At 45.4% G+C, this 22,079-nt stretch overlaps 4 protein-coding genes across 4 annotated transcripts; 1 reads left to right on the forward strand and 3 right to left on the reverse strand.

The window, feature by feature from the left end:
- sdc2 (syndecan 2) lies at positions 1-7,879 on the reverse strand. Its single transcript, XM_015003335.2, has 5 exons — positions 6,992-7,879; positions 2,798-2,906; positions 2,554-2,717; positions 1,472-1,601; positions 1-784 (listed from the first exon to the last, which is right to left on the reverse strand). Exons 1-5 carry the CDS (start codon positions 7,046-7,048, stop codon positions 621-623), a joined length of 624 nt encoding a protein of 207 aa, XP_014858821.2. The 5' UTR covers positions 7,049-7,879; the 3' UTR covers positions 1-620.
- Positions 7,880-9,251: 1,372 nt separating this feature from the next.
- Positions 9,252-15,222, reverse strand: LOC106927634 (putative thiopurine S-methyltransferase). The gene is made up of 9 exons (XM_088010550.1): positions 15,000-15,222; positions 10,731-10,843; positions 10,543-10,635; positions 10,335-10,467; positions 9,948-10,000; positions 9,806-9,880; positions 9,655-9,740; positions 9,544-9,588; positions 9,252-9,454 (listed from the first exon to the last, which is right to left on the reverse strand). The coding sequence occupies exons 2-9, from the start codon at positions 10,826-10,828 to the stop codon at positions 9,333-9,335; spliced, it is 705 nt and encodes a 234-aa protein (XP_087866676.1). The 5' UTR covers positions 10,829-10,843; positions 15,000-15,222; the 3' UTR covers positions 9,252-9,332.
- Positions 15,223-17,037: 1,815 nt separating this feature from the next.
- On the forward strand, positions 17,038-17,814 carry cldn35 (claudin 35). Its single transcript, XM_015003331.2, has one exon. The coding sequence runs from the start codon at positions 17,038-17,040 to the stop codon at positions 17,719-17,721; it is 684 nt and encodes a 227-aa protein (XP_014858817.1). The 3' UTR covers positions 17,722-17,814.
- Positions 17,815-18,613: 799 nt separating this feature from the next.
- Positions 18,614-22,066, reverse strand: airim (AFG2 interacting ribosome maturation factor). The gene is made up of 5 exons (XM_015003334.2): positions 21,965-22,066; positions 21,593-21,843; positions 20,109-20,288; positions 19,919-20,037; positions 18,614-19,064 (listed from the first exon to the last, which is right to left on the reverse strand). The coding sequence occupies exons 2-5, from the start codon at positions 21,841-21,843 to the stop codon at positions 19,024-19,026; spliced, it is 591 nt and encodes a 196-aa protein (XP_014858820.1). The 5' UTR covers positions 21,965-22,066; the 3' UTR covers positions 18,614-19,023.
- Positions 22,067-22,079: the final 13 nt, after the last annotated feature.

Here is a 22,079-nt window from a genome sequence, read left to right on the forward strand (position 1 = left end):
TTTAGGCCACAAAGTTTATTCAGTAGTGTTGGTTCAGATTACACGTACAACAATACAGTCAGCTTCATACGACTAAAAAACGTTCCAGAGATCCGTGACCGCTCGAGCGCGGACACATGGAGGCACTTTGAGGGTTTCAGACATTTGTGAATATTTATCTTCATTTTTCTTTACATACACAAGAAACAACTGGGCTGAAAGCTCAGAACCAAGAGCACGACTAAACAACAGAACGTGAGTCTGTGGTTCTCTGGTTCTAATAAAGAGGAGCGCAGAGATCTACTTCCTGTTAGAATCAGAACCAGAACCCTGGATTCCTATGGGTTCTGGACTCAGAGCTGGAGCAGTTTTTGGTTCTGATCGGCGTGAGAGGCCGTGTGGGGTGAGAACAGACGGTGATCTAGAACCTGGAGAGGAACAGGTGAAGGAGGTGAACTCGTCTTTAGACATGCTAAAACACAAACGGGTTAACTCCGGGCCGAGCAGAACCTCTGGCTTTACTGGGGAAACAAAGAAAGTTCTAAGAAAAGTTCTCCTCTGGCCACTTCAGTGAGACGGTTCCTGTTTGTTGGACCGCGGGTCCGACAGGCGCCGCCGTGGCTCCACATCACGGCGGCGCCTCACGCGTAAAACTCCTTGGTCGGAGCTTTCTGATAGGCTGCTCCCGAAGGCTTCCTCTCTCCCAGGTCGTAGCTGCCTTCGTCCTTCTTCCTCATCCTGTAAACCAGCAGGAGGATGAGGAAGATGGCAAACAGGAAGCCGATCACGCCGCCTGCAATAACAGCTGAGAGAGAGAGACACGGGGTCAAAGGTTAAACTGGTGTCAACCGGTCACACGGCAGTTTAGTCCCGGCCACATGTGGACGGGTCAGAATGCGCGACGCAGGTGGAGGTCGTCTGATCCAACCTGCAGCTAACGAGTCATTTAGAAGTCGATCGTTCTGACGATCAGTCGATCGTTCTGACGATCAGCCGATCGTTCTGACGATCAGTCGATCGTTCTATTTTTTAAAATGCCACATTCTGCAGATTTTCTATTTAACCACATAGATTGTCTTATATGCTATGTCATAAATATATTAAAAGATGCAAATAAACAATTTCATTAATTTTTAAATAGGACAAACCTCTTATTGCCTAAAATGCGACAGCAGCAATCCCTTTGTGAACGTTTGATCATTTGCAGCTAAATAAACAAACATGAGAAAAGCTGAACGTCAACACAGCTGATCTGGTGATCATTTATTGATTCACTGATTATTGATGAGATGCAGAAGGTTCTTCATAGGACAGTTTTTGTTTTACAGAGTTTGGACCAGCTGAAGCTAAAGATGAACAGATTTACAGACAGAAGGTTTTTTATCTGAAATGCAAAATGTTTTTATGTTTTTCTGCCGTTTTGGCTGCGTTGCGGCTCTGAGCTGCTGTTGGTCAGCAGGTCGTCTTTATGCCCGCAGCCTGAAGCACCAACCTGCCAACACCTCCGTCCTCTGGAAGAGGTTTTCAGTCCGGACTTCGACGGGTTCCAGAGGAGAACCCGGAGGCTCGGTGGTTCTGGTTAACTGGTTCCTCTGCTGGTCCTCTGTGACTGGAACTGGGGGCTGTGGGAGGAAGAACACGAGACGCAGCGTTACTACTGGTTCTTTCCCATGAGCATCTGAACTGGGCTCATCGCTGCAGTGAGGCTGGGTTTCCGGCAGCTCTGGGTCGGGTCAGGCCCAAAGTTCAACCGGATCAACGAAGGAGGAACATGGCAGCTATCTGAACATCCTGCGCCGTCCTTAAAAACTCCACATACGCTTCAGACTCAACCGTCTCCATCCTCTGACCGATCAGGGCCGACAGTCACGTTTCACCCCGACTTCACTTCATCCAGACAGTCTAAGCTCAGTTGGTGAGAAACGATTCGTTCCTGGAGGCGGGGCCTCTGTTGAAGTTTGAAATGATTGGGTCTGATTTCACCCAATCGCTGACGTTTGGCCGTGATGCATGAAATTCCCAGTAAAACTATGAAGCTTGCTGGAAATTGCATGGAGCAGGACCGTGACATCTTTGCAATAATTTAGTCCAACTTTAGCTGCTCAGTGTCTGGAAGTGTGGCCAACATGGACTCACAAGCTACAGCCGCTAACAGCAACGATGGACGAGGAATCTGCTTCTGTCAGTAAACAATCTGATTGGGCAATGGAAGCGATGATGTTGTGTTCAAGGTGTGCTAAAAGGAGTTGGCCTATCAGAGAATCTTTTCAAGCCTAAAACAGCATCTCAGTGCTAACCAGTTAGCAGCTAATGCTAATGTCAGCGTCTGAAGAAGCCCCATGAATGACCAGGGCTTCCTGAAACTCTTTGCTCCAAACCTGAAAATGTTTCTATAAATATGTCTGTTTTTTCAATAATTTAACAGCAAAAATGGCTTTTGAATTGACTAATTACTAATTTTGTCAATAGTTCTTGATTAAAATGTGATTAATTCACTGCAGACCCTAAAATCAGCTCCATTCGGTTCCTGTTGGTCTCTTTGTTATTTACAGCAACAGAACCGTGACCTCTGACCTCTGTCCTGACCGGTTTCCCGGCCGTGCCGTCTCTGGCCCGTCCCTCCGGCTCCATCTTGGGGCTGAAGAACTTGGTGGAGTCCTTGGTGGGTTCTGCTGCTTTGGGCTCGATGTAAATCCTACTGACCGTCACCGTTTCCTCCAGGATCTCCTCGTCTCCACCTGAGAACACAGAACCGGATCCTCAGAAGATCCTGACTGAGACGGGAACTGGACCGGACGAGATGGGGGTTCTGGACTACCTGAGCCGGAGCCGGAGTTGAAGTCGTCGTCGTCCTCTGGGTAGTAACCGCCCGACCCCGGGTCATCCAGGTACAGGTCGTCTGTGGGAGAGGAGCTCCTGGCCGCCGCCTGGAAAACCAGCAGAGGAACCCTCAGGTCACAGGTCACTGGTTCTGACCACTGATTGGCTCAGACTGAAGGTCGTCATGACAACCTGAAGACGTGTCACTCAGGAACAAACGAAGCCCGGTTGTTTCCAGAACCAGAAACCTCCAGAGACTCAGAGACAGAAACCAGATTCTGGTTCCAGACTGGAAACCAGACTGGTTCCCATCGTGGAAACCAGTTTAACCTGAGAAACACCAGAACTGGACCGGTTCTGTTCAGAACCAGAACCAAAAGAACCTGATTACAGGCAGGATGGATGGATGGATGAACAGATGGATGGAGGAGGTGAGGTCCAGGTGAAGGGCCGGCGGTTTGGGCCGGCAGGTGGTGATCTCTGATCCCATCACTCAGGACTAATCCAGAGTGAGTCCCTCTGGGTCAGTGTGTGTGTGTGTGTGTGTGTGTGTGTGTGTGTGTGTGCGCGTGTGTTTGTGTGCGTGTGTGTGTGTGTGTGTGTGTGTGTGCGCGTGTGTTTGTGTGTGTGTGTGTGTGTGTGTGTGTTTGTGTGTGTGTGTGTGTGTGTGTGTGCGCGTGTGTTTGTGTGTGTGTGTGTGTGTGTGTGTGTGTGTGTGTGTGTGTCCACTTGGACCTGAAAGCTGCTGCAGGACATCCAGAACCAGCGGTCCAGTTTGGTTCTGGTTCTGCTGAATAAATGGATCCATGGAGCCGTTTGTAAAGTTACACAATAAAAACTAGTCTGGTTATTTATCCTGTCATAAGATAAAAAAACAACAAAAATGTCATTCATTCATTCATTCATTCATAATTAATACTTAGCTCTGAGCTGTAGAAGGGGAACAGAACCACCAGGGTCCAATAGTTCAGCTTTTTTCTTCTAACGACCTGAAGCAGCAAACCGTCTGGTCCGAACAGCAGGTCGGTTCTGATGGTTCTGTTAAACCCACACCAGCGGGTCCCTCACCAGGTTGCATTGAGGTTGCAGCCTCCCTGTTGGAACCACTGAGTTCTCCTGCAGCTCATCGTCTGACTGGGTCGTTTCTGAAGGAACCAGAACTGATCCAGGAACCCGGTAAGACGCCGACCGCTGCAGGTTCCTGCCTCAACGCCATCGGATCTCTGAACAGACGGACTAGTCCAAGTCTCAGACGGACTAGTCATTCTGATGACTCTTTGGTCCGGTTCGGTTCTGTCAATGCGTCTGAGAGATGAAGGAACATCAAACTCCTTCAGTTTCCATAGGACCGGTTCTGTGGACCGGGTCAGGCAGCAGCAGGCTCTTATTGGTTGTTCTGGGTTCTGGAGTTGGTCCAGATCCAGGGACAAACAAGTTACTGTGTGAATATTAATGAGCTCTTCAGAGGAGGCTCAGAAACTGCTGGTTCTGTGTGAATGGACCTGGTTCTGTGTGAATGGACCGGCCCACATGCTCTTACAGAACGTGATGCGTTCACTAATGAATCCCTGCAGATCCAAAGTTTTCTCAGACTGGACCCAACAGAACCGACCCGAACAGGAAACATGATGTCTGTCAGCATCGCCATGGCAACCCAGGCTCAGTTCTGGTTCTGGTATGAAGGTAGAAGGAAGTAAATAGATTCCAGAGACTGCTGGCAGCTTTTATTTTGGTAGTCACTTCCTGTTACCAGGAGGTGAAAACATGGAGCTGACAGCCACTTCCTGTTACCAGGAGCCACTTCCTGTCTAATAAAACGCTAAAACCGACAAAAATGGAAAAAATACATTTAAAATATTTGCTCAGAGCTAAATTTTTATCTTCAAACTAAATATTTAATTTGGAGCCTTTAGTTAGTTAAAAACACATTTACCTCAGTAAATATTTAGCTGCAAGCTAACTATTTGGCTTATTAGCTAAATTACATTGAAGCTAAACATTTAACTTGCTAATTAAATATTTAGTTTGGAGCTAGAAAATTATTTAGTTACATATTTACTTCCAACTAAACATGTAGGGGTCAACTACATAATTTGATGCAAATCTTTACTAAATGTTTATTAGGTTAACTACATATTTAGCTTTTTATGTAAATAATTAGCTTCAAACTCAATATTAAGCTTGATAGCTACATATTTATTTTAGTTTGAAACATTTAGTTTCAACCTAAATACCTTGATACACAAATATTTAGTTTGAATCTAAGTGACGGCTGATGGAACCGATCCTCGTTGCCCCAGTGAGGAATGAGACAAAGACGCCGATTTAAATAGCAAACATTTATTTTCCAAATAAATTATTTTTCCCAAATTAAAACAATAATTGTCGCTTATAACCGGTTTTATTTTCTGATTCGTTATGTTGAGAAACCTTCAGAAACGTTTCAAAAATGGCTCCTGGATAGGTCCAGGTGTTTTCCAGGTATTTTCCCGGTGTTTCCAGGTATTATCCAGTTGTTTACAGGTATTTTCCAGGTGTTTCCAGATGTTTTCCAGGTATTTCCATGTATTTTCCAGGTGTTTCCAGATATTTTCCGTGTTTCCCAGTTGTTTCCAGGTATTTTACAGGTATTTCCATGTATTTTCCAGGTGTTTCCAGATATTTTCCGTGTTTCCCAGTTGTTTCCAGGTGTTTTCCAGTTGTTTCCAGGTATTTCCAGATATTTTCCCAGTTGTTTCCAGGTATTTTACAGGTGTTTCCAGGTGTTTTCCAGTTGTTTCCAGGTGTTTTCCAGTTGTTTCCAGGTATTTCCAGATATTTTCCCAGTTGTTTCCAGGTATTTTACAGGTGTTTCCAGGTGTTTTCCAGTTGTTTCCAGGTGTTTTCCAGTTGTTTCCAGGTATTTCCAGATATTTTCCCAGTTGTTTCCAGGTATTTTACAGGTGTTTCCAGGTGTTTTCCAGTTGTTTCCAGGTGTTTTCCAGTTGTTTCCAGGTATTTTACAGGTGTTTCCAGGAGTTTTCCAGTTGTTTCCAGGTGTTTTCCAGTTGTTTCCAGTTGTTTCCAGGTCTGAAGACGTCGGACTGCTGGACCCGGGTCGGTCCCTCAGAGACGGTTTGGCGGTTCTGACTAATCTGGGTGAGGTGTGAAAACGTGACATGATGACAGCTCACATGCTCGTCATGGAGACAGAGGCGGTAACCATGGCGATGCTGAAGATTCTGACGAGAACCAGACGGCGTTGCGGTGCCGAGCCGCCACTCTGATCCAAACCATCCGGCCTGGTTGCAAAGGTTTGGCTTCTCCGACTTTCACCGATCTGCTCTGTGATTGGCTCCTTCTGGACCAATCAGGTCAGTCATTTGTGGAGGCTCAGGTCAAAGGTCATATTTATTGACCTTTGACCTGACCTGATTGATTTATTGCTTCTATTGCAGGAACTTTGCTCACTTTTCCAAACCCGGTTTAAAGTTGAGGATCAGACCTGTTGGTCCACAGTGTGGTCCGGGGGCCGATTGTGGCCCTCTGAATGAATTTGTATGGCCCCAGAAATCTGGTGGCTGATGCAGGTGGAGAGGGTTTCTTCCTTTTCAGTATTGAGTCTGTAAACGGTTAATCGATTACTTAATTAGTTTAAGATTATTTCAATTATTGATTCATCATGATTAATCGTTACTTGGACCAGAGCCTCACATGATAACAAACAGCTGGAACCCAGCAAGACTGACTCCTGGATCAGAACCTCAACTTCCTGGACCGGTCCCCCAGAAACACATTAACCGATGTTCTGGAGGCCAAATCGCGCTGACTCATTAACAACACACATGGAGGAGGAGAGGAGGAAGAGGAGGAGGAGAGCAACAAGTCAGAGAGCAGCTCAGTCTTCATTAGGAGGCCTAGCAGACCTGAGAATGAACCAAAAGCCTCTTCATCAGGGAAAACAACAGGAGTAAAAGGTCAAAGGTGAAAGCAGAGGAAACTCTGAGGAGCAGAGGTCAGAAATCACACACACAAACACACAAACACACTCAGGTCTCTAAGCAAAGCGTGTCAAGTCATTAAGTCTTCACAGAACCAGACTGAAATCATAACAACTTGTGTGTCTGAGCCCCGCAGCTGCACCTGAACACACCGGACCCCCCGCGGACCCTCCGCGGACCCCGGTCCCTGGAAGCCCCCTGTCCCCACTCACCGCGGCCCCGCAGAGGCAGCTCAGCGCCAGGCTCAGGAGAATCCAGCCGCTCCTCATTCTTCCAGCTCCGGTCGTGATCCAGCTGCTCCCGGTTCTCCCGGTTCTCCCGTCTCCGGACTGGGATCCTTCCCGGTCCTTCCTCCTCCTCCCTCTCCTCCTCTTCCTCAGCTCCGGAAATCGGACCGAATTCAAAGTGAAGGAGCGCGTGAGACCGCAGCCCGACTCTGTCCGAGACACGTCGATCCGATCACTCTGCGGGAGCTCGCGCCGCCTGGGACGAGCACGGAGCCGGGCGCGAGCGCCGCCGAGCGCGTGCACCTCTGAGAGCGAGTCACCGCGAGACTCGGAGAGACCAGCGCGAGAAGAGAAGATTCAAACAGCTGATGGTCAGCAGTGATTATTGATTATGGATCAGATTCGGCTGGAGACGTCATGGCTGCGCATCATTCCGTCACCGGCGCATCGGGCGGCGCACCGGCCGGGCGGGGACTGTTCTGCCACACCCAGCAGGTATTGGTAGGGATTGCAGCCTCTATCTGCTGAGCTCACCGTCACTGAGCATGCGCAGAGGGACAGCAGGTGAAACCTGAGACCATCTGTGTGTCCCAGACTCAACAGCTTGGAGTCGGAACCAGAACCAGAACAATAAATCTGCTGAAACTCCAGCAGAGAGTCTCTGGATTCTCTGAGCTTCTTCTCCTCCCAGCTGGAGGCCTTCTGGTGGCTCCTCCTGCTGCAGCTTTCAGGAGGTGAACTTCCTCCAGAGGAGTCATGTACAGGTCGGGCTGTGGAGCTATGGGGTCATAAAGTTTGTAACAAAACAAATAAAAAATGCTGAAGATGTGTAAAAAAGCCTTAAAACTCACAAATACATTTTAAACTGAAGAAAAAAGTGAAATCTATTATTTGTTTACTTTTTTAAAAAATTACAAGCTTTTTGGTCTCAATGTAGTTTCATAAGATCACAATAAACAAACAAAAAACAGAGTAAAATAAAACTGAAGAAAGGTTTTGAATCTTTAAGTTTCGTAGCATTTCTTTGAAGTTTCAAATGAAAAAAAAATTCCGGCCTCATTGATTGTTTTTTTCAAGCTGTTTGGCCCCATTGTAGCTCCACCAGGTCACGTAATTTAATAAAATTACTGAAAACAATTTGGAAACTTGAAAGAAAAAAAATCTGAAATTGAAGAGCAGTTTTGAACTTTTTATTTTCAAATTCAAATATTTTGTTTCAGTTTAATTTTTTCCCAAGACTTTATGATCCAATACGTTTCAAGTCTTTTATGTTTGAAACTTAGTCAAAAATATTTTTTCGACCCACTATAGCAAAATAATACAACATAGCTAAGAAAAAGTTTAAAATTAGTTTTTTGTTTTTGTTGTCGGACATTATGAGCCCAGTTCATCTCCATACAGCTCCTCCTCTCACCGGCAGGCGATGGTTCCCCCTGCTGGTCGGGGAACAGAACTGCAGTCTCAACGGGTCTCAGCTGTTTGGTCTCAGCAGGATCTCTGAGATCTGTGAGCTTCACTCTGGATCTCCAGTAGATCCTGATCTTTGAATCGTTTCTCCTGAAGCTCCTCCCCCAGCCTGCCCTTCCTCATCCCTCCTCTTCCTCCTGGAGATTAGCTCCTCTGTCCCAGATTCCTCAGCCAATTAGGACCCAAAGCTCCTTCTGCTGCAGCAGGTGAGGCAGAGCAGACCTGGGGGCGGGGCTTACGCTCACACATGTCTGAGCTTCATCACCTTCACTGATGATGATGATGATCTCTCTGGTTTCCACCTTCAGACTGGATCTGGATGGAACCGGTCCGACCCGAGACGGTTTTCCTCCAAGCTTCTTCAAAATGAAACAAAACTGTGTCAAATGTTTGTTTGTGCTGCTTCCATTTTAAAGATATTAAGAAAAAACTTCATCAAAATTAAAATCTTCAGAACAAACAAAATACATTTTTTTGCTGCACAAACATCGATGACTTCCTGATTAACACCAAATGTGTTTGATTTTGTAAATGTGAGCCGGGGGACTGGTTGACCTCTGGAAACTATTTTATTAATCTCTTTAAAATGACAGCGGCACACGTAAAGTTCTGCTGCAGAATCGTTTGACACCGATGTTGGACTCGGCTGGTTGACCTGTCAGTTTTTGTTTATGTTCAAAGCAAAAGCAGCACAAACTAAATTTTTGCTGCACAAACTTAGAAGAGTTGATGGAGACCAATTCTGTTAGATTTGAAGAAGTGACAGAACAGCAGGAACTCTGTTTAAAAAGCAGCTTTATTGCGTGGCTGACAGGAGAACCGGAGCAGGTCAGTGGACCGGGTCGGACCGGGTCGGACGTCAGTTCGCCGCCTTCAGGGTGAGGAGGTGGACGTTTTCCATCAGAGCGTCCAGACCCCAGGCCCTCTGTCGGTCTGTCAGTGCGTCCACAGACTGCAGCAGCTTCACGTCACACCTGCTGCCTGCAACACAACAAGCCGTCCCAGTAAATACCCAGGACCTGCTGCTGGGATCAGGCTACTTCCTGGTCCAGGATGGAGCTCAGACTCACCAAACAAACTCTGGACTTGTTCATCGGGGACGAAGAACGGTGGACCTGCAGGACAGACACGATGAGCGCCACAGCATGATGTCACGTCTTACGGTTTCCATGGTAACCCACCTTTATAGAGCTCTGGATTGTAGAGCAGCGTGTCCAGCAGGTATCTGCAGTCTGGAGCCATCAGAGAGACGATCAGAGCTGCGTACCTGCAGGACGGAGGACACGTCAGGACCGGGAGACGCTGAGGAGCGCGGGGACCGTTTGGACTCACCGGTCCCTGTCCCGGGGGTTGATGGCCACCAGAGAGCCTCTGTCCCAGATCGCCCCGAACTGACCCGCCACGGCGCTGCAGCACAAACAGAACCGCTCAGAGACAGCCGACGTCTCCCTGGACGTCCAGCAGGACAACTCACCTGGAGAAGCTGAACAGGTCACACTGGTACAGGGACACGCTGCCCTCCGAGTTCTGGACAGAATAAAACCACCAGAGGGAGATCTGCTGTTACTGACAGGAGGAACACCAGAACAGAACCAGCAGGAGGACCAGCTGGAAGGAGGACCAGCTGGAAGGAGGACCAGCTGGAAGGAGAACCAGCTGGATGCTGCAGACCCTCTACAGAACTTTCTGCACCTCACAGAATGACCTGCATCCTGCAGAACCGCCGGCATCAGAAGTTAAACCTGTTGAGTTCCAGATCATCTCTGGAGATAAACTGGAAACCAGTCAGACAACTGTACTGGGAGAAAACCAGTCAGACTGAATGAACCCAAACAGCCACTGCGGTTCCGGGTCGACCCACCTGGAAGACTTTGGCTCCGGGGACGGCGGGGACGTCCTCCTCGCTGAACGTCATGTTGTTCTCCTGGAAGAACTGTCTGATGGCCATCTCTGAAATCTCCACGCCGACCACCGAGTGACCCAGATCCGCCAACCTGAGCCGGGTCAGACACAGCCAGCTGATGAACACGAACTGGACCGAACCGGATCAGACCAGACCAGGTTCCTACCACTTCATGTCCACAGCTTTCCCACACAGAGGGAAGAACCACCGGACGCCGCTCCGTCCGTTCACCACCGCCTCGTAGTTCATCTGCAGCATGCTGTTGGACATGGGAGACATTCAGGTTCTGATTGGTTCAACCTCAGCTGAGTTCTGACCCAGCTGGCTCTCCGGACACGCCGTCGCCACGGTTACCTGTGGACCTCCGGCTGGTGGAAGCCGATCTTGTTCTCCTGCCAGCGCTGGCTCCACTCCGACAGCTCCATGACCCGGTCGGCCTGCTGCTCCAGCATCCTGCCGAGGTTCCCCTGAGCAGCAGGAACACAGAGACGCATCCAGAGTCAGACCAGCAGGGGAGCAGCTGGGAACACCTGGTCCATATTGGACCTCTACTGGTTTAACTGGTCCAGCTGCTTCAGACAAAGCCTGACGTCCTTCTTGTGACCTTCACTTGGGACTCTGAACACCCGGCGGTTCCCCTTCTCCTTCTTGGTGGCTGGCAAAGAACAAACTGGGTCATTACTGCCACCAACTGGTCTGGGTTCTGGACCACAGCATCACTGGACGCAGGCATCCCATCATATAAATGTGTTAAAGGGGGTATAAAAACTGCTTTATGTATCAAATTTGACTTCCTGATTTAGTGCCTTGAAATTGGGCCTTTGTCTCTTTAAGAAGCTCCGCCTCCAGGAAGTCATCCCAACATGGCTGAGTGGGGGAGGAGCTAAGACTCGAAGGCGGGGCTAGGTCCACCCAGACGTTTGAAGCTGAACGGTTGCCATGGAGATTAAAGGATTTCTCAAACATGAAAGAATCAAAGCAACACTGCAGGTTCGTTTCTGATGAGGGAAAAACATGAAAACCTGAAGGAACAATAAAAACAAAGCGGCGTTGACGTGACACTGGCCCTTTAATCCAAGATATACATTAGGAAGGTTTTGACTGTGATCGCAGCAGCTGCATATCAACAATAAGTTTAACAATCACACTTAAATTATGAACATGGACGTGATCTTTGCGTCTGCTTGGACTGAAGTAAATGTCTCTGGGAAAACGAGATGCATTTAGCTCAGAGTCCAGGTCAGAGGTCACAGTCAGACGTGCTATGTGTGCAACGCTGACAATGTCTCCACCCACTCGTCAGATGAGTGAATTGAAATCTGGGGAAATTATGGTAAAATATGGAAAATATTATACACATTTCTTTACCTCTTGTAAAAGTGATCACACCGCCTTCACTGCTTCAGTTAAATACCCATAATCCTTTACTGCATCCTCATTACTGTCAGATGACCAGACAAACATCGAACCAGCACAAAATAAATGGTCACAAGACGAAAGAAAGTAAATGTCTTTACTATCAGCCAGTTTCACTGATTGGATCCATGATGTTAATAATGTTGACATATTCTGTATCTAAAGTAAATTAAATGTAGCTTCAGTTCAAGTCGGCTCTCTCCTACAATCAGTTTATTTTTTCTTCCTCATATTTCTGATGCAGTAATCTGATCTAAATAATCTATAATCTCACATTCTTCATGATGATAGATTATGTTCTGTTCAGCCCTGTTCTCATCTCTTGTCTTTCTGTCCATTTTCTTTTTTCATGCAGCGTTTTTTCCATCTCTTCCATTTTTCGTTTTATTAAAGCTGATAATTATTTTCTTTTTTCTAACTTGATTTTCCATTCTATTTATTTTAACACCATAAAGTTAGTCTAGTACCAATAAGTTAGTCTTCAGGTCCATTATATTTACTGTTTATAATGGATTTCTATGATTAATTTATTGATCAACTGGAATGTAAACAAACTACCGAGCTGAAGGTTCTGATGTCTTGGACCCGCCAGAACCTCTCCAGTTTCTATTCCTTCCTCTACTTTACTAATACATTTTAAATGAATCTAGAACAGGTCTTGTGAGAAATTCTGTTCCCCTGTGAAAATCTGCCCCCTGTGTCGGGAGCGCGCATTGCAGCCAGAGAAGTGGATTCGGCGGATCTGACCATTTTCACGGCGCTTCTGATCGATTTCTCGGTAAAAACTACTCATATAATCATGTCAGTGTTGTAACTTTCAGTTTAATCGGCAGCTATCAAAATAAAAATACATACATAAATAAACGAGGTCCTGTGTGGAGGTCTTTTTTCGCTGTTTTGTGTTATTTTAAACGCGAAGAGAATCGATCTTTTTTTTTCAGCTTTTGTCTCGTAAGCCTGACAAATAAAAGTGAGTCAACAAACACAGGTTCCCAACACAAAGTGTGCATTTATAATTTTTCATTTCTGATAAAGGAGGAGGGAAGCTGGCCGATAGCAGGGCACAAAAATAAAGATTTCCTGAAAAGATCAGTGTAAACTTTTTGGTCAGTCCCGTTCTAATGTAAAATAAGGAAAATAAGGAAATGTCTAGTATGCTATCACACATAATTTTTGAGAATTTGGAAACAGTTACTTTATATTTCCCAAAGTTATGGGGGAGAAGAGGAGAGAATGGATATTTCACCAGCCTGATAAAATCTGTTCCCCCTACTTAAAATGGAAACAAATTAATTTACCCACAAAGTCTTTTACTGTGTTGATTCCACTCATCATCAACAACAAATCCTGTGATTTTCATAACATTAGCTCTTTTTTTGACAAAGTTAGGTGGGGGAACAAAATATTTTAGCTTTCAGCCACCTGAAATAATATGTTCCCCCTACATGAAATGGACATGTATAGTGAATTAATTTCTTTGTTACCTAAAATGTGAATCATTAAATGAAGCTGTTTATTTCAGTTTGCAGAAAAAACTCCTAGCAAAAGAGGTTGTGGATTTTCCTGTTTCCACTGCGGCGTCTACAGCATGAGGTTTACATTGCTGTGAGACTTATTCTTAACAGTGGTTGTTATAACATTAATTAACAAAAATTGTTTGTCTATAACTTAATAATTTCATTTCCTGTAGTTAATTAAAAGTAGATGCGGTTGAGGGTCAAGAAAACCCCCAACATCCTGCATATGAACATTATTAGAAAGAATTAAAAATGTGACACTTAAAATCTGGACTAGATTATTCTCCTCTTCAAGAAGAAGAATTAGAATTGATTTTGAAAAAGACTGCATGGGACAAGTGTGAATGGTAATCTCATCTTTATTGAAGTCTGACAAATCACTTAAAGGTTTCACAAATCCCAAACATGGATTAAAATTGTTGATTTATTGTTGATAATGAGTGGAATCAACACAGCAAAAGACCTGCAGGTAAATTAATTTGTTTCCATTTTAAGGGGGGGGAACAGATTTTATCAGGCGCTTAAAATATTTTGTTCCCCCATCCTAACTTTGGCAAAAATAGAGCAAATGTTATGAAAATCACAGGATTTATTGTTGATGATGAGGGAATGAAGACAGTAAAAGACTTTGTGGGTAAATTAATTTGTTTCCATTTTAAGTAGGGGGAACAGATTTTATCAGGCGCTTAAAATATTTTGTTCCCCCATCCTAACTTTGGCAAAAATAGAGCAAATGTTATGAAAATCACAGGATTTATTGTTGATGATGAGGGAATGAAGACAGTAAAAGACTTTGTGGGTAAATTAATTTGTTTCCATTTTAAGTAGGGGGAACAGATTTTATCAGGCTGGTGAAATATCCATTCTCTCCTCTTCTCCCCCATAACTTTGGGAAATAAAAAGTAACTGTTTCCAAATTCTCAAAAATTATTATGTGTGATAGCATACTAGACATTTCCTTATTTTCCTTATTTATCATTAGAACGTGACTGACCAAAAAGTTTACACTGATCTTTTCAGGAAGTCTTTATTTTTGTGCCCTGCTATCAGCCAGCTTCCCTCCTCCTTTATCAGAAATGAAAAATTATAAATGCACACTTCGTGTTGGGAACCTGTGTTTGTTGACTCACTTTTATTTGTGAGGCTTACGAGACAAAAGCTGAAAAAAAAGATCGATTCTCTTCACGTTTAAAATAACACAAAACAGCGTAAAAAGACCTCCACACCAGACCTCGTTTATTTACGTATGTATTTTTATTTTGATAGCTGCCGATTAAACTGAAAGTTACAACATTTACATGATTATACGAGTAGTTTTTACCGAGAAATCGATCAGAAGCGCCGTGAAAATGGTCAGATCCGCCGAATCCACTTCTCTGGCTGCAATGCGCGCTCCCGACACAGGGGGAACAGATTTTCACAGGGGAACAGAATTTCTCACAAGACCGGAACAGAAATTACTAATATAGTTCTGAACACCAGCAGTGACTTTTTCATTAATTCCTGAATCATTTCTCCTTTCCCACTCTGAACTCTGCGGTACCGCAGGTTTATGGCTGTGTAACTGGTCCCGGTTCTGTTGGACTGGTCTGGTTTCCCTGTGTGGGCCAGCGGCTCACCTGCCGGCAATCATTTGACTCAGCAGGACACAGAGCACACCTGAGGTCAACATGTCGGACCGGAAGCTCACCTTTCTCGCAGAAATCAGCTGATGAGCGGGTAAATTTGTCCTGAGTTCAGTCTTACAGGCTCCTTCTTCTTCGTGTGTTGAATAGTTCGGAGTGAAAGTTTATCAGAGTTGCTGCTGCTAAGGATCAACTCTTTCTGCTCCCACTATCCCGGTGTTATTATAAATATGCCGCTCCTGCAGCTTCTTCTTCTTCCTTCCTCTTTCTGCTGCTGTTTATGCAAATACATCCGACTGGAAAACCGGAAGTAGTAAAAAAAAATTCTGTCGTGAGACCACCTTCCAAAAGGATTTAGATATGAAATCATTTATATTTTTCAAAACACAGCAGAGCTCCAATCTGATCAAAAACATGTGATTTACAGCGTTTAACAAAGTAAATACCAAAACAAAACCAATTGTCATTTAGTTGCAACAGCTCCCCCTGCCGCTTGGCGTCGGGAATAGCTGGCACTGAACGTTTTACTTGCAACGTACTTGTACTAAAAGTAATATTTTGAAGACAAATAAATGTCCATATTTTCTTATAAACACTTTAAAACTATAGAAAAAATGGAGCTCAAGGAATTTCAATAATTACTCTGTTCATGTGGCTTCAATGATGACCAGAGATTATTGTTCCTGAAGACATAAATGGTCATATTCCACTGACCTACTATCACCACCTTAATGTCTGCGTGTTGCGATAAATTGATGCCATTTAAATGAAGAGAAAATTTTAAAGCAAAACTTTAACTGAGATAAACTCAAAGAAATGATGAAACTTCTGGATTTCTGACTTTTCAAACAGATACTACTGATCAGCAGCATCCTCCAGAGATTAAAACATACCAGCTAAATTAATGGATCAATACATTCAATAATTCATATAATTTCCAACAAACAGATCAGAACATATTTCTGGTATTTTTATTGTATGTTGAAATTCAAAACAAATATTTCAGGGGAAAAGAAGATTTTAAAAAACCTGCATAGAAACATTAGTTGGTTCATAAGCCTGTTATAATTACACATTTTTCTGGTAATAAATGTGGCGATAAAGGATAATATTGTTGTTTTGAGACCATTTTCCAGTGATATAAAAATGCAAGAGCAGATTCTCAAAGATCAGAAAACTTTAAATTCTCATGAACATTTAACACTGGAACTGAAAAATAAATCAACAAATTAAATGAACTATGAAGTTTATGGAAACTAAATTATCCTTCAAAAAAAACAAGAACCAGGCTGAAAACCAAAACAATCCCAGAAATAAATCCAGTTGACCTCTGGCAGAAGGTCACACACACACACACACACACACACACACACACACACACACACACACACACACACACACACACACACACACAGAGAGACTCGCTCTCAGAACCAGAACCTCCATCCTGGATCCTCTGACTGGGGGAACGTTGAATATTTCCCTGGAGAAACAAAAAGCCCCTTCCTTCCTCCTGCCCCGTTTACCGTCTCCGGTTGCCATGGCCACGGTTACCGAGGAGCCGGCCGGCAACCGGAGAAAGGAAACCCGAGCAGCAGAACCTGGAAGCCTCCATCTTTAATTCATAGAGTAAATGTTTATCAGCAGCTCCGGGTCCGTGTTTCCAGACCCAATCCGTCCGTCCAGCCGTCTGAAGCCCGTCTGACCCGTCAGGGCTCGGTGCCGGGGGAGGGGCGGCTCTCCGTTCAGACGGACTCTTTGTTCCCAGCAGACCCTCCAGCTGCAGCCGGCTCCGTTCAGGATCTGGAAAACCTGGAATTTCTTCAGCAGGACTGATTCTGGACCCTGAAGCCGGTGGTTCTGACCCGGATCAAGGCCGAGGCCAGAGCCGCAGCCTGGTTTCACTGTTGGAGCGACGGCAGCGGGTCGGATCAGGTTCTGTCACCTGAGCAACAGACAGTCGGATCAGGGTTCTGACCGAGGCCGGGATGTCCGGACGGGTCCGGAGGAGAACCTGAACATGGCCGCCTGTGGACCGTAGCGCAGCCAGCAGAACCAATCCGACCAGAGTTCCCAGTAGACGTTCCAGAAGAGTCTGTTGCCATGGTGAACACGGGGATGCAGCTGATCAGCTTCACCTGCGCGGTGACGGGCTGGATCATGGCCATCGCCGTGACGGCGCTGCCGCAGTGGAAGGTGTCGGCGTTCATCGGGAACAACATCCTGACGTCGGAGATGAAGTGGGAGGGAATCTGGATGAACTGCGTGTACCAGACCACCGGACACATGCAGTGCAAGACCTACGACTCCATGCTGGCGCTGCCGCCCGACATCCAGGCGGCGCGCGCCCTCATGTGCCTCGCCATCTTCATGGGCTGGCTGTCCTGCACCGTGTCCTGCTGCGGCATGAAGTGCACCACCTGCGCAGGCGACGACCGCCGCGCCAAGGCCGGCATCGCGCTGGCCGGTGGCGTCCTCTTCATCCTGACGGGGCTGTGCGTCCTCATCCCCGTCTCCTGGACCGCCAACACCGTGGTGCAGGACTTCTACAACCCCAACGTTCCCATCATGCACAAGCGGGAGCTGGGCCAGGCCATCTACCTGGGCTGGGCCGCCGCCGTCATCCTGATGATCAGCGGCGCCGTCCTGAGCAGCACCTGCCCGCTGATGGAGCGCGGCGGCCGCTACCGCCGAGGATACATCGGCAGGAGCTTCGCCAACTCGCCGGCGCCGGAGCCGCCGAAGCCCATCGCCTCCAACAGCCTGCCGATGAAGGAGTACGTGTAGCAGGAGGAAGAGGAGGAGGAAGAGGAGCAGGAGGAAGAGAAGGAGGAAGAGAAGGAGGAAGGAGGAGGAGGAAGAGGAGCAGGAGGAAGAGGAGCAGGAGGAAAAAGAGCAGGAGGAGGAAGAGGAGGAGGAAGAGGAACAGGAGGAAGAGCAGGAGGAGGAAGAGCAAGAGGAAGGAGGAGGAGGAAGAGCAGGAGGAGGAAGAGCAAGAGGAAGGAGGAGGAAGAGAATGAGGAAGGAGGAGGAGGAAGAGAATGAGGAAGGAGGAGGAGGAAGAGCAGGAGGAAGAGGAGCAGGAGGAAGAGGAAGAAGAGCAGGAGGAGGAAGAGGAGGAGGAAGAGGAGCAGGAGGAAGGAGGAGGAGGAACAGGAGGAAGAGCAGGAGGAGGAAGAGGAAGAAGAGCAGGAAGAGGAGCAGGAGGAAGAGTTCTTCCTCCTGCTGCTGAAACTCAAGTGATTTCGTCTCGTTTTTTGGTTCCCTTGGATTAAAACTGAACCAACTTCCAACTCCGTCTGATACGATAAATTATCCCAGAAAATATTGTGATAAACGATAAATCTATTAATCGTTTGATAAATTAAAATGACAAGTAATTTTCATTTGCTTGGTTTTTCTCTTTCTACCTAAAACTGGATGATAAAATTATTCAGTTTGGTGTTTTTTTTAATAGTTGATTTTATTTGTTTTGTTTATTTTTTGTGAATATTTAAATCGTCTTCCAGCTCCAGTGTTGAATGTTTGTTTGAATTTAAAGTTTATTTATCTCTCCCAGTGTGTTCTTGCATTATTATGCCATAATTTTCTAACAATATTATCGTTTATCGCAATAACTTCTGGGATAATTTATCGTCCAATAAGATTTGTTATTGTGACACACCATTTCTAAGTTAAATAATTGATAAATTAACTTTAATTTTATTAAAAGAACACTAAAGACTTGTGCTAGGAGATATGTTAATTATTAAAGAAAACACAAAAACAATAAATAAACAAATGGATTATAAAATCTCTTTAAACAAAACTACATCATTTCCATCAGAATGGAAATTATTATAATTTATGATGCGATTAATTGATTTATTTCTGCAGGAGAATCTAGACAGAAATTCTTGGTAATATTTTGTGTTTTTGCAGTGCGTTGGGATCGTTCCCGGTTCCTGATCCGTTTCTCTGGTTTGTGTTCATCCCTGATGTGTCGGCGTGTGCTGTGGTCCAATAAACCAGCTCAGACCTGAAGCCGTGTCTCTTTCTGGGTCCGATCAGTTCAGCCGGTTCTGATCCAGTAGCGGGTCTGAGGTCGGATCACTGGGCCTCCAGGAAGAAGGCCAGTCTGCACAGATTATCTGGAAGGAGACAGAGAGTTTCATATGGCAGGCCGTTTTAGCATATAATCAGTTTCGTCTGCCTTTCTGTAATTACACTCCAGGTGTCCAGTTTGGACGCTACGGCTCCATCACCACCAACCTGAATGATAATTTAACATATCAGCATTTTAGGGCTCAAACTAACGTTCCTTTTAGTGATCGATTTTTCTGATGATTCATTTAACCACTTAAGCTTATTTATTCAATATTAGAAACATAAAATTGCATATAAAGAAATTTTTCCTAATTTATTTTTGGATTAGAAAATAAACATTTTATTGCCTAAAATGTAAAAAGCATTCCATCTTTTAGTGAATGTTTGATCATCTGCAGCTAAATAAGTCAACATCAGGCCTTTCTTCTTGCCCTACTACCAATACTGATGATTAATTATTGACTGATAATTGGATTTAAAATGTGATTAATAGATTTTCTGCAGAATATGAACCAGAAAACTAGAGGAGTTCTGGTAGAACAGATTTAAAGATACATTTGTTTTTTTTATCTTAAGTGCAAAATGTTTACAGTTTTGGTATTTTCAGTATTTTCTAGAACAGAAAGTTAGATATGTTAAATCTACTTCATGACTCGTCACAATTTAACTGCTTATATCTGAGACGTTTCAGATAGTCAGTCATTTCTTGCAGACATCACTAGGTCAGGTCCACCAGGCGTTTTGGACAGCTGAATGGTTGCCATGGAGATTAAAGGATTTCTCAAACATGAATCAGAAACACTCCAGGTAATAACGATACAACATGATGATGTTACATGATACTGGCCCTTTAATTAACTTGCCATAGGTTCATGACTCAGGTGAGTGATGACCTCACCTGAGATTTGCTGCTCTGCATCAGGAGAGTCCAGACTCCTCCAGGCGTTGGCCGCGCCCTCCAGCTGCACGCGGTCGTCCCGCCTCAGCGTCAGCAGCAGAGTCTTCCTCTGCAGGAACCTGGCCAAGCGTTCAGGAGAACTCACAAACCCTACGGCACTCAAACGCCTCATGGAGAGCAGGAAGGATACTGCCGTCTGTAGAAACGCTCGGCGTCCTGAAGCCACTCCAACATGTCGGCGAGCGATGGAGCGACAGAGGAGCGCTGCGTCGCCACGGCAACATCCAGACTGTCTGCGGAGTCCTGGTAGAGCTGCAGGACGGCACAAACATGGCCGCCAACGGAGTCCCTGATGGCCTGGAGGCGGGACCTGGAGGAGACAACCAATCAGAACGGACCGTCAGCTGAAGGTCCTGCTGATGTCTTTAGATTACACAGAATATTACCAGGTTTGGTCTAGATCAGTGTTTCTTCACCCTGGTCCTCAGCCCCCTGCTCTGCATGTTTTAGATGAGCCTCTGTTCCAGAACAGCTGATCAAATGAGTGCATGACCATCAAGAGCTGCAGATCCTGTTAATCACCCAGAGATACAATCCAGATGGCAGAAGGGAAACACTAGACAGAAATTACCTGAAATTGTAATTGTGTAATCTGTAATTGACAGAAATTGTGTTTTTGCAGTGTAGAAGCTCAGGAGGTCAGAGGTCACGGCTAGGTGGCTAACATTCATCTAATCACTGATGAGGTCCAGAACCAGATCCAGGCGGTTGGGTCCAGTCTGAGGGACGGCTGCAGGATAAACCGGGTGTGAAGCAGGATCAGGGTGTACAAACTATTTGACATCTGGACCAAAACTGTCCATCTGAAAGTAATTTAGGGCAACAAATTTTTATATTTTTTTTATTTGATAAAAAAAGGATATGTTTCACTTTTACCTGGACAAAAATAAACAACACAATATTTAATAGAATAAAGAAGTTTGATTTCTGTAGAAAAGGGAGTTGCTGATCTGAAACAAGCTTACAGGTTTGGCTTTTTTCTAAATTAAAAACCTGCTAACATTATCCTGAACGTTGAGGTTTGTCCTGTCATCGTTTGTTTTTTGGGTTTATTCTCAGGAACAATGACAGGATGAGTCGCTTGTTCTTCAGAAACTCTACATTTAAATAGCAGAGTTTACTACTGGTGCACCAAAGTCACTGGATGTTTGTGATGATGTTGAAATTAAAGCAAATCCCACAAAAAACATGTTTGATAAAGACGAGTACATTGTGTTGTTTCTACAATAGTTTTTTTTAGAGCAAGAAAAAATTCACTTGCAAAACGAACTACAGAAAGCCAGTTGTGCCAGTTTTGAGTTGAGGTCGAGGGCCACACAAAACCCCTCTAAGGGCCCCAAATGGCCCCTGGGCCACACTCTGAACACCGCTGTTTTAGGACTTCTATTTTTAATTTACTGACCAGGTTATTGATTTCTGTTATTAATATGATCAATAATGTCTGCTGATTGCTGAATGATTCTTCTCAGAGGAACATTCAGGAATATTCTTTTCCTCATTGTTATCTCCAACACGGCCACTAGGTGTCAGTAACCATTTAAATCATTATAACCTGTGGTTTACTTATTCTAGGGGACATCTGGGTGTCCCAGTCAGTCCTGATGGTCCACTCACATCCTGTCCCTGAGTCTCTGCAGCAGCAGGTCCACAGCCTGCAGCAGCTGGAACTGCAGCCGCTCCTGGAGGTCCGGGAACGCCCTGAGCGGCGTGTCGGAGACCCGGACCCGGGATAGAGCCTTCATCTGCTGCCCCAGGTTCCCCAGAGACTCCATAAGGGGGTCGCACTCCTCCAGCACGCTCCTCCACGCCGTCCGCTGGTCCTGGAGAGCCATGAAGCTCCTCCTGACCGCCCCCTGCAGGGACATCTGGCCGACAAAGTTCATGGTCAATTCGCTATTAAAGCAGACACGAGTCCACAAGAGAAAGGAAATAATACCACAATGTTTCAGATTTACATAAAGGTTAAAGGTCAAATCATTAACTTACCGGAGCCCAATGCAGGGTTCAGCTAAGATTTAAAAACCCAAATTCTTCCCGTCTTTAAGCCACAAAGCTGCAACACGCGTTCGCCATGACGCTTCAAACCGTTTCCGGTCTGCTG

Source organism: Poecilia mexicana, unplaced genomic scaffold, assembly GCF_051168715.1.
Source record: "Poecilia mexicana isolate PSO_F unplaced genomic scaffold, ASM5116871v1 scaffold_11, whole genome shotgun sequence".
Classification (NCBI taxonomy): Eukaryota; Metazoa; Chordata; class Actinopteri; order Cyprinodontiformes; family Poeciliidae; genus Poecilia; species Poecilia mexicana.

What these genes read in the sequence shown, in the direction of transcription:
- cldn35 (XM_015003331.2), top strand. Translation starts at nt 17,038, where the DNA reads ATGGTGAACACGGGGATGCAGCTGATCAGCTTCACCTGCGCGGTGACG.
- sdc2 (XM_015003335.2), bottom strand. Translation starts at nt 7,048, where the DNA reads ATGAGGAGCGGCTGGATTCTCCTGAGCCTGGCGCTGAGCTGCCTCTGC. An exon ending in CAACTCCGGCTCCGGCTCAG is followed by an intron (nt 2,718 to 2,797) that starts GTAGTCCAGAAC and finishes CTGTGTTCTCAG; the next exon opens with GTGGAGACGAGGAGATCCTG. An exon ending in GGAAACCGGTCAGGACAGAG is followed by an intron (nt 1,602 to 2,553) that starts GTCAGAGGTCAC and finishes TTCCTCCCACAG; the next exon opens with CCCCCAGTTCCAGTCACAGA.
- airim (XM_015003334.2), bottom strand. Translation starts at nt 21,843, where the DNA reads ATGTCCCTGCAGGGGGCGGTCAGGAGGAGCTTCATGGCTCTCCAGGAC. An exon ending in CAGAGACTCAGGGACAGGAT is followed by an intron (nt 20,289 to 21,592) that starts GTGAGTGGACCA and finishes TGTCTCCTCCAG; the next exon opens with GTCCCGCCTCCAGGCCATCA. An exon ending in TGCAGAGCAGCAAATCTCAG is followed by an intron (nt 19,065 to 19,918) that starts GTGAGGTCATCA and finishes GTCTCCTTCCAG; the next exon opens with ATAATCTGTGCAGACTGGCC.
- LOC106927634 (XM_088010550.1), bottom strand. Translation starts at nt 10,828, where the DNA reads ATGCTGGAGCAGCAGGCCGACCGGGTCATGGAGCTGTCGGAGTGGAGC. An exon ending in AACCCCCGGGACAGGGACCG is followed by an intron (nt 9,741 to 9,805) that starts GTGAGTCCAAAC and finishes TCCGTCCTGCAG; the next exon opens with GTACGCAGCTCTGATCGTCT. An exon ending in CAATCCAGAGCTCTATAAAG is followed by an intron (nt 9,589 to 9,654) that starts GTGGGTTACCAT and finishes TCTGTCCTGCAG; the next exon opens with GTCCACCGTTCTTCGTCCCC.